This window comes from Chionomys nivalis, chromosome 15, assembly GCF_950005125.1.
Source record: "Chionomys nivalis chromosome 15, mChiNiv1.1, whole genome shotgun sequence".
In the NCBI taxonomy this organism is placed as follows: Eukaryota; Metazoa; Chordata; class Mammalia; order Rodentia; family Cricetidae; genus Chionomys; species Chionomys nivalis.
This window is the reverse complement of record NC_080100.1, coordinates 45424749-45438648: the sequence shown is the minus strand read 5'-3', so window position 1 is coordinate 45438648 and position 13900 is coordinate 45424749. Positions and strand designations below refer to the sequence as shown.

The 13900-nt window shown below is 45.9% G+C and overlaps 1 protein-coding gene across 1 annotated transcript in view; it reads right to left on the bottom strand.

Annotated features, from left to right (window-relative positions):
- The window catches only part of Mccc2 (methylcrotonyl-CoA carboxylase subunit 2), a 61820-nt gene extending 50278 nt beyond the window's left edge, over positions 1-11542 (bottom strand). Inside the window, exon 1 of the mRNA XM_057790129.1 lies at positions 11275-11542. Within this exon, the coding sequence (XP_057646112.1) occupies positions 11275-11403 (129 nt within the window). The 5' untranslated portion in view covers positions 11404-11542. The remainder of the gene's footprint in view (positions 1-11274) is intronic.
- Positions 11543-13900: the final 2358 nt, after the last annotated feature.

Below are 13900 nucleotides of genomic sequence, written 5' to 3'. Positions count from 1 at the left end.
CACCTACAAGCACAGGGCACATAAATTCATTCAAGCACACATCTATACACATAACAATAATAAATGCATAAATATTAAAAAAAATCAAAGACTGAGAGTGTGGCAGAGGTGGAGAACTTGTCTAGTACATGTGATGTAACGCCATACTGCAAAACAGGAAAGAAAAGGATCAACGTATGCCAGCTCTGTGTGACCTCCACACAGGGCCACCATCACCCCATCTATGTGGCCACTCTTGATTGATCTTGTAGAAAGATCAATTTCTTCCCACTTATACAGCTCTGTTTTAGGCCCACCAGCCCCTCTGACTCACCCTCTCCGAGTCTGAGCCTCGTTTTAAGTCCTAATCATGTTATTTCACGTCAGCGCCAGTCTGGGCTACCCATACTCCCTTCTTTAAACAGCTATTGAATTTAACTGGTAAAAACTTGCTGTCCCCCTCCCCCTTTTTTGTTCTTTTCAAAAGTGTTTCCTCTGTGTAGCCCTGGCTGGCCTAAAACTCAGAGATCCACCTGCTTCTGGCCCCCAAGTGCAGAGATTAAAGGTGTGTGCTGCCCAGCCTTCCCCCCCACTCTGGGGAGGGGTTACTTTCCCATTTAAGGAACTGGTTTTGTTGTTGCTTTGGACAGAGTCTCAGATAGCCCAGGCTAGCCTAAACTCATTGTGTAGTTGAGAATGACACTCAGTTTCAGACCCTCCAACCTCCACCACCCAAGTGCAAAGATTACAGCTGTGCCCACCACACCTGCTTTGATGACTACTTTTGAAGGGTCAGAAGCCATCTGTCTTGTTGACCACCTATTTTGTCCCTACCATCATCAGTCACTATCCTGAGATTCTAACCAATGCAAAAATAGTTGATTGTTGATAAGGGGACTTAAAAATACAGTTCAATGGCAGGGGTGGGGAGGAGGAGGGTGGGCTGGGAGGGAGGAGAAACCAGGAAGAGGTAGGAGAAGCAGGAGGAAGGGATGCATCGTGGCTGACATTCTAAAAACAATCTAAGGGGTAGAAGCAAGAGAATCCAGAGTTTAAGTCTTCCTCAGCTACAGTAAGTTTGAAGCCATCCTGAGCTATATGAGATCCTGTCTCAAAAAAATAAAAAATTAAAAAGTTCTAAAAAGTAACAATAAGAACAAAACTATATGCTTGTACAAGCTTAGAGATCGTCTGTGTGGCTCAGATGAAAATATTAATCTTGAGAAGCAGGAAAAGGTAAAGGGGACATTAACAAGCTTCGGGGAGGCACCAACCAGCTCCCAAATCATGACAGAAAGACTTGTTATTATGAATGCTCGGCCTTACCTTGTTATAACCTGTTTCTCTTTATCTATGTTTTACCTCAGGCCTTTTTACCTTGCTTTCATTCTGTATGTCTCATTTTCCTGTTTCCTCTGTGTCTGGCTGACTGCTGCTTGGCTGCTGGCCCTGGGCTTGTCTCTCTCTTCATTCTTTTCTCCCGAGCCTAGATTCCTGCTCCTATTTATTCTGTCTGCCCACCAGCCCTCTCTAGCCCTCCACTGCCTACCTATTGCCCTTTCAGCTCTTTATTAGACCAATCAGGTGCCTTAGGCAGGCAAGGTGCAATAGCAACACATCTTTTCATAATTAAACAAATGTAATACAAACAAAGGTAACACACCTTTGCCTAGTTAAAGTAATATTCCACAACAGGACATTTTTCAGCCTCCTGAATTTTCAAATTTTGTTCGCTCAGCAGACTACTTTAGGACAATATTTATGCAGCTAGCTATTTTGCTCCACTAAGACATTTTGCTCCCCATGATGTGATTTCCATCTCTGGTCAGTTCTTCATAGAACTGCTAGCTGGCTTCCCAGCATTACAGCGGGTAGGATGTAAGCCCAGGGCCTTCTCTACCCAACAGCCCTGTACACTGTCTTCCTTCCAAGTCCACGCCCTGCATCCTACAGGCCTGCTGGGAACTTAGCTGAAGAAGCTATCTGGAACATAGTCTCCTCCCTTGACTCCTACCATGGGCTTATTGGAAAGCTTCTAGAAAATGGATGGATGGATGGATGGATGGACGGACGGACGGACGGACGGACAGATGAATAATGATGCCTGGTCCGGCTCCCACAGTCTGATGAGGGTTGCAAGTCTAGTCTGAGTGTTCAGAGCTTTGAAGTTCCTCGGGTGATCCTAACTGGCAACTCGAATGGAAAAAACACTGACAATATCACAGTTCAGAGGTTTGACTCATAGATGTTACTGGGAGGTTAGTGTGTGGCAAATCCTCTTTCCCACAGGACTCTTCTTGACTGTCTAGTGCGTGCTGGCAGCAACACGAGGCAGGGAAACCCAAACAGAAGCTCTGCTATTATTATATTTATTTTTATTAGCTTTGGTTTTTGGAGAAGGGTTTCTCTGTGTAACAGCTCTGGTTGTTCTGGGGCTTGCTTTGTAGACCAGACTGGCCTCAAACTCACAGAGATCCCCCTGCCTCTGCCTCCCGGGTGCTAGGACTTAAAGGCGTGCGCCACCACTGCCTGCTACTATAAACCCAGGAGGCTGCCTTTATTCCCACACCAGCAAGATAGAAGCTGCTGCCTGGCAAGAAATTCAATCCCCAGAGCATGTCTGTTCCACCAGTGGCCAAGAGGTGGCAGCAGAGCAGTGTCACCTGTGATGCATGAAGGCACACGAGCTGCCTTTCAGAAGCTCCCGCGTCAGGAACTGTCCAGAACTGTCCTGGGCTCCCCTGGCACAGGACAAGCCTCGTGTGCACAAACCAGACAGTGGCAGACAGGGGCTTGGGGCAGTGCCGCCAAAGGCAGTCTCCATATCTGTTGTGGAGTCTCACTTCTCCCCTGAAAGCTCTCATCACAGTCTCAGGCTGCATCCACCACAGTGCAGCTCAGGGACTGATGCACTAGCCCAGCTCAGCCCCTGCGCGGCCCTGCACTGCTCCTGTTCGCCAGCTCAGCATGCTGCTAGGTGGGAGGAAACGGCTTTACTGCAGAGGCACAGACACACTTTGTTTCAGTTGTGCACCTAAGGTCCATTCTGTTTCGTTTTTTTTCTTACATTCATTTATTTGAGCGTGTGACACACATAGGCATTCACACATCATAGCACAAGTATGGAGGCCAGTTCTCTCCATTGTCAGGTAAGGCTTGGTGGCAAGCATCTTTACACACTGAACTACCTTTTCTATTCCACTACAGGGCTAAACCCACCTAATTAGTACCAAAATATTAAACAAAAACAAAACACAACCTCATCTTAAGGTTTCTTTCTCAAGAGGAGAGGGCGGGATGGGGAAAGGTATGTCAACAGTCATTTATAATTAGATGAGAGAGATAGTTCCGAGTTCTGCTACACAGCAGTGATGACACAAAAACATTGTGTTGTATATTCTGAAAAAGTTAGAAGATGAATTTAATATCTTTTCACCACAAGTTGTAAATATTAGGCTGGATAGATCACGGTGCATACCTATAGGCCCAGCATTCCAGAGGCAGAAGCAGAAGGATAGGCAGTTGGAGGCCAACCTGGGCTACACAGTCACAAACAAGCAAACCAAAATAAATGTTCAAGAAATGCTACCTGGATAGAACACCTCGCAGTACAGGCATGGACTGAAATGCCACATGGCATCCTATGAACAGTGATTTCTGTGTTGATTTCAAAAGTTAACCGAAGAGAAGACGCCCTATGAGTCGTGAAAGGGCATCATGAGGGTAGCAAGTTGTCTTCAACAGCCCAGGGTTTGAGATTCCACTTTCCCTCTCTGCCACTCTCAAGATAGCAGTTTCTGCAATCCACACACTCACTCTGAGTTTAAGGAAGCTCTAGGAAGAAGTTTCGCTCAAACCATCAACCCTTGTGTCTTTTCAGCTTCAAAAAGTCGGGGTAAAAAGGCGCCCTGAAAACATGTACTGCTGGAAAAGATGGACCTTGGGCGTTTCCAAGTTCAGGGTTGAATTCGTTCCCCAGGTTCAACAAAAGGAACAGCACTCTGCATAAAACCCACACACTGCATATCTTGGCAAGGGGCACGTATACCAAAGAACACTCCTCTACCTGTTTAAAATTGAAGAACTGGGGTGGTGAGATGGCTCAGTGGGTATTGCTGACACCCCAAGTTCAACCCCAGGGGAGAAAGGAAGGAACCGACTCCACAAAGTTGTCCTCTGACCGCCACACACGGACCACAGCACGCTCTCTACCCCATGCGTTGACACACATAACAGTAATAAAAGTTAATATGCATATATATTAGAGTTGACAAGGAGAAAGGAGAAAGGGTCTTTCCAGCTGCCATATGGAACATTATTTCTCCACTAAGTACATCCATAGCAGTGGCCCCTTAACCTCAGGAGCTGTGTCTCATTCGGTCCACAGACACCTGAGGCCATGGGCAGTACCAAAATGTTCCCCCACATACATGCCTAAAATGAAGTTTAATCTTTTAAGTTAGGCACAGTAGACAATAACAATAATAAAGTGAAACAATTATAACTCATGGGACATGAGAGTTATTTAAAATATGAGCTGTTTTTTCCTCGACTTTTTTACTCAATGATTTCAGGAGACAAACTGCAGAAGGCGCATCAGTGGACAGTGGGGGATGATGGGATTCAGTCATGTCCAGTCCCGCTTAGCCAGCAGTTCTAGGGGAGCAGAAGAGACGCATCTGCACAGATCACACCAGCGAGGTCCCACGAGCAGTTCTGGCACCCCTGTAGTTTGTCCCCATTGTTGCTAACTTAACTTTGGTGGAGATCTTCAGACACAACAGAAAAGACTAGAGGAGCCCAAACATGGCCAAAGTTGCTTGTTTTGTCTTCTTTTTTAGTTTGTATTTTTGTTTTCAAATTCTGTATTTTACTTATCCTAAAGAAAACCTACCACAGGTAGCAAGTTCTGTGTTTCCAATTGTTCAGTGTGTTGTTTTAATCTCTTCCCATCATTTTCTCGAATGTTCTGCTTGCAGATGTTTCCACTAATGAATCCTCAGAGTCCTTGAACTTGTTCTTCCTGTAGAAACTCTGCTGTGCCTGCAGGGTTACTGGGGTTCTGTTGTTTTTAATTGTTTGCCCCATCAAAGAGAGATTTAGTTGACCACCCTGCCCTGCTCCATATACATACACCTGATCCTGACTTGTTTTTCAAGACAGGGTTTCTGTATAACAGCCCTAGCTGTCCTGGAAATTGCTCTGTAGACCAGGCTGGCCTCGAACTCACAGAGATCCACCTGCCTCTGCTTCCCGAGTGCTGGGATTAAAGGTGTGTGCCACCACCGCCCAGCTAACTTCTGATCTCTCAGGCTTTTTGCAGACCACAAACACTAAAGTGCAGAGCTGATGAGAACAGCTCACACATGTCCAGAGAAACCTCGTGTCCTCCATCATAGAGCCCCAGACCTGAGGCACAATCTCTGTACCAACATGCTGCCAAGCTAGAGCAGAGTTGATCTACACTAAGGGTAGACAGCCTTTAGATCAGAGGTTCTCAATCGCTGGGTCATGACCCCTTTGGGGGTCGAATGACCCTTTCACAGGGGTCACCTAACACCATCGGAAAACATAGATATTATACACAGATATGGTTCATAACAGTAGAAAAATTAAAGTTATGAAGTAACAATGGAAACAATTTTATGGTTGGGATCACCACAACATGAGGAACTGTATTAAAGGGTCACGACATTAGGAAAAAATGAAAACCACTGTTCTCCATATTAACCCTAGCTCAGTCAGTCTCTCATTAAGAAACAGGGAAGGGGGCAGGCATAGTGCTGGGGATGCTGAGGCAAGATAAATTCAGGGCTAGCCTGGGCTACATCATGAAAACTTGCCTGGGGAAAAATCAAAAGCTCAGTTTAAAAATAAGGGAAACTCATTCTTTGCAAGGGCCTTCTGAAGTGCTTGGTAGCGGGGGACGTGAAAGCAGGAAGGACAGACGCTGCTGTGTGAAGAAAACAGGGCAGAGAGCAAGCACCGAGGCCAGGGCATGGACCGAGGCCAGAGCGTGGACCAAGGCCAGAGCGTTGCCCGAGGCCAGAGCGTAGACCGAGGCCAGAGCATGGAAATAGTATGCAATGTGTGTGCATCTCTTGCCCTCGGCAGGCTTCTATTGTCTCCCTTTCATGGGTGTGTTTGCATCAGAGTTGCTACTTCTAAGTGGAGGTCCCAAGAGATAAGACATTGCTTATTGTTTTGCTGTTATTTTGATTTCTTTTAGATTTATGTACTTATTTCTTTTGTAAGACACATGCATGTACATGAACCATAGGCCTGCCTGGTACCCTCGTAGATCAGAAGAGGGTGTAAGATCTCCCAGAACTGGAGTTACTTATGGCTGGCTGTGGACCACCATGTAGGTGCTGAGAACTGAACCTGGGCAAGTGCTCTCAATCGCTGAGCCATCTCTCCAGCCTTTTGTTGAAATGTGGACCGTCTTACCCATCCCACCAGCCTCTCTCCTGCTCCTCTCCCCAGTGAGCCCTCTTGGCATCTCATGGTTCTGAGGTGTACAAACTATTTATGACTGGGAAGGCCTGAAGGCTGTTTCTTCTTGGATGTATGCAGTCAGACCAGTAGCCAGTGGTCTTTGTGTGCTGTCCTCAAACATGAAGGCCCCTGAGGCAGCCAGCCCTCTAGGGGCCAGGCCCTTCGCAGTCAGAACTGGGGCGCACATCCCATCCTTCATGTCCTTTGTCCCAAGAACCATCTGGAGTCTTATGCTGGCGAGGGTGCTGCAAAGCAAAGATCACACATTCAGTCTCACTCTTGGAGAAGTTCATGTGTGCTTTCCTCCGCACCGCTAGGATGCTACAGAAGTGGTGGCAAAGCCCGTTCTTAGTGATCCTAGAGATGAGCCCAACAAATACAAGCAACACTATATGGACTTATGAGGCTGTATTTAAATGTGTGTGTGTGTGTGCATGTGCACACGCGCGTGTATCACAGTTAAAAAGTCATGAATTTGAGAGGGAGTGCGGTAACATGAGAAGAATTGGAGGAAGGAAAGGGAAGGTTTGATAAACCTGTCAGAGACTTCTATAGCCAGAAATGACACTTTTCTGGACTCTTTGGGCATCTACTCTCATACACGCGTGTGCGTGCACACACACACACACACTTGAAAATAAAACAAAATTCTCAGAAAGCATTAGAGTTGCTGCATGCAGATGACTCCAGTTGGATGATTCAGTTCACTTCAGAGTGCACTGTGAGGCCAGGTGTGGCGGCCCATCCCTGCAGTTCCTGCTCAGGAGGCTAACCAAGGCAGGAGGATTTCGAGAGTCTAGGAGTTTGGGTTCAGTTTGGGGAGCAGCATGACAAGACTCTCTACCTCTCCCAAAAATGAGTTACAGAGCAAAATAAATAAAATTAAAAAAAATATGATTCAGAGCTGGGTGTGATGGCACGTGTCTATAACCTTAGTACTCAGAGGAGAAATGAATGTTTGAGGCCAAGCGTGGACATATTGTGAAACTCTACATTAAAAAAAAAAAAAAAGGAAGCTAGAGAGAGGGCTCAGTAGTCAAGAGCACTTGCTGCTCTTGCAGAGGACACTGATTCAGTTCTCAGAAACCACATGGAGAAATAGTTCTCAACCTGTGGGTCTCAAACTCTTTGGGATGCACGACCCTTTCACAGGGCCGCGTATTAGAAACCCTGCATATCAGATATTATGATTCATAACAGTAGAAAAATTAGTTATGAAGTAGCAATAAAAATACCTTTCTGGTTGGGGTCAGCACAACAGGAGGAGCTGTGGTTAAGCAGTAGGAAGGCTGACACAGATACCCACAGCTAACCCATAACTCCAGTTCTGGGGGATCTAACGCCCTCTTCTGGTTCCCAAAGACACCAAGCACACACACAGTGCATATGAATACATGCAGGCAAACACTTAAAATAACGTTTAAAATAAAAAATAAAATGTTGAAGCATCTCAATTTACACTGTCTATGACTCATTTTTTATCTAAGGACATGTAGAAGTTAGAAGTGGGAAAGAAGGAAAAACTGTCTATCCTAAAGTAGACCAAAAAAAAAAAAAAAAACCCTAAAATATCCTGACTAAAGAATCACAAGTAAATGAAGTCAATAAAGATATTTAAATTAAACTACTGTAACTTTGCCGTTTAACAAAGCCATCAATGGATGATGGGAAAAAGAAGTTATATTTGCTGTTTTGAGTGGCTGATAATTGCACACCCTAATGCAGATGGATCATACAAACCCACTAGCGAATACCATCTCTCTCATCCACCAAACCACTGAGCTATCTCCCTAGCTCTAGCACTTGTTTTTGAAAGAGGGTCATGTATTACCTTGGCTGACCTCAGACCCCTACTCTTAAGGGGTGCTCCCATATGTGTGCAATACCATGCCTAGTTTACACTTTAATATCCTGAGTTTAATGTACCTATATCCAATACTTTGAGAGAAAATCAAGCTGGAATTGACACACTGGATAGCCCCAGAAGTATTGTACAGGTCGCAGCGAGAAAAAAAAAAAAATCAATGATCTTACTCAGTACTGGGCCCTGCACATTGCAAAACCAATTTCCTAAGCAAGATGTGCCCACTGGTGTAATAGCGGCATAACTGCAGGAGATAACCAACCACTTTCTGGTTGTGTAACACGAAGGGGCCGGCTTGTTGGGGTTTCTGTCCCACCGGTACCCCACAGCCGGCAAGCCCCAAAGAAAATCACACAGAGAACTCCGTAAGTTATAAAACTGATTGGTCCATTAGCTCAGCCTACTTATTAGCTCTTGTAAATCATATTAACCCATTGTTCTTATCTATGCTAGCCATGTGGCTCAGTACCTTTTTCAGCCAGCAAGTTACATCTTGCTTCTTGGTGGTCTGGGCAGGAGTGGGAGGAATGGGCTTCCTCCTTTCCAGCATTCTCCTGTTCTCACCTCTACTTCCTGTCTGGTTGACCCACCTATACTTCCTGCCTGGCCAATCAGCATTTATTTAAAACATGATTGACAGAATACAGATAATTCTCCTGCACCAGGTTGGAGTTTGATGTCTATTCCACAAAATGGAATTCACATCTGGCACTGTGAACCTGGTCAAAAGTCCTTGGCTTGGGAAGTCATGGGCTCTAGGGCAGGAAAGTACTACTGCTGCCCTGCTGAACAGACATGTTGTCAAATTAACTGTCTGTTTCTAAACATCTATGCTTATACACACATATGAGCACTGCTCTCAACCTCAGTCAAAGAAGCTTCTGTAGAGTGGGCAGCAGTTAATGCAGAGACTCATAACCGTCAAAGCGTGGAGGATAAGTAACTGTGAAGCACTCAGCCCTAAACGAGACATCTCCATCACCTTCACCAAGACACAAGACTCAGGGACCAGCATACAGGAGGGGGTGGAAGGACTGTAAGGAGTGCTGCCTTCTGGATCCAACACAGCTATTGTGCTCAGGAGTTCACTGCAGTTGCGGCTACCCAAACAAGACCCGCACCAGGTCAAGCCAATGATATCCCTCAGCAATAGGTCTCAGTGAGTTTTTAAGAGGGGAGGCGAAGCTGGGAATAGATAACATTCAGAAACACCAGCAGGGCATGGAATTCCAGAGGTGGGTGATCATCAAGTTCCAGCTTCATCTACCAAGTCAGTTCCAGGATACCCACGGCTACAAAGAAAAACTTTGTTTCAAAAATATAAACAAACAAAAATACATTGTATTTGTGTATGAAATTGTCAAAAATAAATAAGAGTCCTAAAAATAGTAAAATAACTGTATTCAAGAAAATGATGGGAGCTGAGCAGTGGTGGTGCACACCTTTAATTCCAGCATTTGGGAGGCAGAGGCAGGCGGATCTCTGAATTCGAGGCCAGCCTGGTCTACAGAGTGAGTTCCAGGATAGCCAGGGCTACACAGAGAAACCCTGTCTTATAAAAAAAAAAAAAAAAGAAGGAAGGAAGGAAGGAAGGAAGGAAGGAAGGAAGGAAGGAAATAGTTGGAACCAACATGTTAGGTAAAACAACTAGAGTCAGGAAAACAAATGCCACATTGTGTCTCATATGCAGAATTAGATTATATATATGACATGATATATATGCGTGCGTATATACACGTACACACATACACATCATGACATGAAAGTAGACTATCTGAAAGAGGAAAGGGACCAGCAGAAGAGTGGAGAGAAGACAAGATTGTAATGTATGTACATATCACTTTTTGTACAGCTAGTATATACTAACTTTATTATTTTATTCTGTTGCGGTGGTGGTGGTGTCTTCTTTTTGGTGGGGGGGGAATCTCACTTTGTAACTCAGGCTTCCCTAGAACTGGCTTTGTAGATCAAGTTGGACTAAACTCACAAAGATCCACCTGTTTCTGCCTCCCAAAGGACGGAATTAAGACTGGGATTGAGGCTGGGGTCAGCACACCCAGCTAATACATGTCAATTTTAAAAAGCAAAGGTATCCACATTCTCTTGATTTTCAGTCTAGCCTTCATCTTTCAACTTGAACTGCCAGGTCTTTCCTAACCTAACTCCATTTCACCCATAACTTTCATGTGTGTTCAGCCTTTCCGACGTTAGAAACCAGTTACCACACAGACTCACAGAGATCTGACTTCTTGTTCACATCTCCCAGCCCAAAACGAGTTCCATTCCTACACATCCATGCCAAATACTTAAAATGCTGCACAAACAATTCGGTGTTTCTAAGTTAACTTCTTCCCAGACAAAAACTGCTGGTTCTGTGAAGAATTTAGATGTTATCTTTACAGGCTTAGAAGCCATGGAACAGACTGAAATTTTCCAGCTTTGATATTTCACAACTTACGAGTTGCGTCTTTGGTCTGAGGAAGCCTCCCAAGTCCAAGGAAAGCTATTTAAAGGTAGGTAGGATATGTATTTATTGTTAACATAATTATTTAACAAACGTGTGTGAACAAGGCCCAGTGAAAAGGTGGCTGCCACAAGACCTCTAAGGAATATGAGGACCCCACCTTTGAGACCCCGAAGTTGACAAACTGGGCTCAAGCATCTGCAACCTTCCCAAGAGGCAATGCTGAGAGGGGTTTTTAGAATCACTGATTTTAGTGACACAAAAGGCCAGTGCCAGTTCTAAGAGTGAACTAATATCTCACCGGGACGATTTTCTTCTGCAAACTTCCTAAGACCCCATTGCCTCCCAGAATGATGCCTTGAACTGCAGAGGAAAGAAGAGCAGAGATCCAAGCGTGCCCACCCTCCGGCCGCTGGCGACTCTGGGCCAGCAGAGCAAGCAGGGCCACCTGGACGCTCTCTCAACCTACCTGGTAGGTGGAGGAGCCCGAGTCAGGCTGGGTGCCTAGTCGGGCCACCGAATCCCCGTGATAGGCGCGCGACCGGGAGAGAGCGGCCCGAGCGCAGGGCCGCAGAGCTGACCTCAGCGCGCCCCACATGGCGGCGGCGAGCACCGAGAGAGCGCGAGGAGAGCGAGGGCGGCCCGCGGAGAGACGCTTCGCCCGGCAGATGTGCAGCTCCGGGCAGCTGCTCTACCTGAGTCCTTGCACAGCAATCCTGGTCCACCAGCTCCCGGGCCAGCCCCTGCACACGTGCCATCGCAGACCACTTCCCATTGGTCGGGGCCGCGCGCCACGCCTCTCGATCCCGCCAATGAGGAACAGAAGAACAGCTCCGCGAGGCCGGGTTCCATCGCGAGCCCAGGAGCCCTGGGTTGACTAGAGGGAGCCGCTGCATTCCGGACAGTGGCTGCACGGACAGCGTAGGGGAAGCGCTTCTGTCGTGGGCGTGCAGCCGCCCCTAGCTAGCCCCTCCACTGCAGGGCACGTCTGATCACTCTTAGAACGTGATAGATTGTAGACACCAGTATTGGGATGTTCAGGAAGAGACCCTCAACACACCCATAAGGATTAAAAACACTAAACGAAGTCCCTTAACTTAGTTCCCCCACCACCACTCACATACTTATTGAACACTTACATGCTATCATTACACATGCTTCCTTAGAGGAGAAAGTAAAGCGTTTGGAACATCAGAAGAATGGACAAGCTAGAGAGAGAGTCGGCTATGGTCTGGGAGTGAATGTGGTTCCAAACTTTACGAGCGTTTTATGAGAGAACAGCACAAATGACTTACCACTCGAGTAAGAGCCGGATCAGGTAGGAGCACAACACAGCTGAAATGGAAACCGGGCAGGGCTGCTCTCTCTTTCTCTCTTTGGGGTCGGGGACTTCACTAATTGGCAGCTTTACGGAAGAAGCCTTGCCCGCAGAAAACTATGGTAGCTTACTAAGAGTCCCATCTTGCCAAATGGAATAGAATGAGAAAGAGCCCAGTCTCAGAGTAGGGGGAACAACCTGTCAGAGCTCCACGTTTTATTACCGTGCAGCAAACAGTACAAACACCAGCATTGCTGCATCCTTTGCCGTAAATCTTTAGGAAGGTTTAAGAGGTGGCTTATGCTATGCAGTTTAGTATCCTTTGAGGCAGTGTCCATCTGTGCTGCTATAAAAGGCTGTCTGAAACTAGCCACTTGAGGGATAGTGGCACACACCTTTGACCCCAGCATTCCAGAGGCAGAGGCAGGTGGATCTCTGTGAGCTAGAAAGCTGCCAAGAGCTATCTACTTAGTGTGACCCTGTTTCAAAAACATCACCACCAACAACAAAATAAAAGTTACCTGAAACTAGGTAATATATATAAACAGAAATATGTCTGGAAGATATGATGTCCAAGACAAAGATCCCAGCAAGAATGGTGCCTTCCGAGAACCGAAGTCTCTAAGATGTCTTGCTGCTGCATCATCTGGAGACCAACAAAACGGGGGAGTGGAAAGGAAGAAAACACCCTTCCTCAACTCTTATAAGGACATCCAAGTCCCACTCATGAGAGCAGAGTCCTCGTGATTCAGTCACCCTCTGAGAGACTATGCTTATCAATAATCGAGGACTGGAAAGTTTCACTTGCTTAGTGGCATGAGTCTGGGGACCTCAGCAACCTATCGAGTTGACACTGAGAACTTCGGCGAGCCTAAGAATTTAGAGGCCAATTTGAACAACAGAATGAAACACAGTCTAAGACAAAATGTTGGAATATGAACTTTGGAGAAGACACCATCATATCTAGTGTGATGTTTTACTCTTTCGACTTTTTTGGGGGAGCACCACCCAGATCCCATACAAATCACACATGGAGACTTATTCTTTGTTATGACTGTCCAGCCTTAGCTTGGCTTGTCTCTTGCCACCTTTTCTAAACTTAAATTTTCTGTCTACCTTTTGACTCTGGACTTTTTCCTTTTCTTCCTTCCATTTATCTTAGTTTCACTCTTACTCCCTGGATGACAGGGTGGCTGGCCCCTGATGTCCTCCTCTTGTTCTCCTCTTCCTCGTTTCTCCATCCATTTATCCTCTCTGCCTGCCAGCCCCGTCTATCCTTGCTCCTGCCTAGCTCTTGGCCATTTCAGCTCTTTATTAGACTATCAGGTGTTTTAGACAGGCAAAGAACCACAACTTCACAGAGTTAAACAAATGCAGCATAAACAAAAGTCACACCTTAGAATAATATTCTCCAACAATCATACAAATAGTGTTGGGTTGGAGATGTAGCTAAGTGGTATAATGCTTGCCTAGGATGCAAAAGGTTCTGAGCTCCATAAATAGACACACACACACACGAGAAGAGAGAGAAGGGGGGAGATGAATATGTCTTCTATATTAAATGGTGCTTATTTTGAAGGAGTGACACTTTGTGCACATACAAGCATGTGTGGTGTGATGTATGTGCATGTGTGTGCAGGTGCACACGTGGAAGCCAGAGAACACCAGGTGTCTTCCCTGCCTTATTCCTTTGAGATCAAGTCTTTCACTGAACTTGGAGCTAGAGGTTTGCAGCTAAAAAGCCTGCGATCCTTCCATTCCTATACAGTCCCGGAAT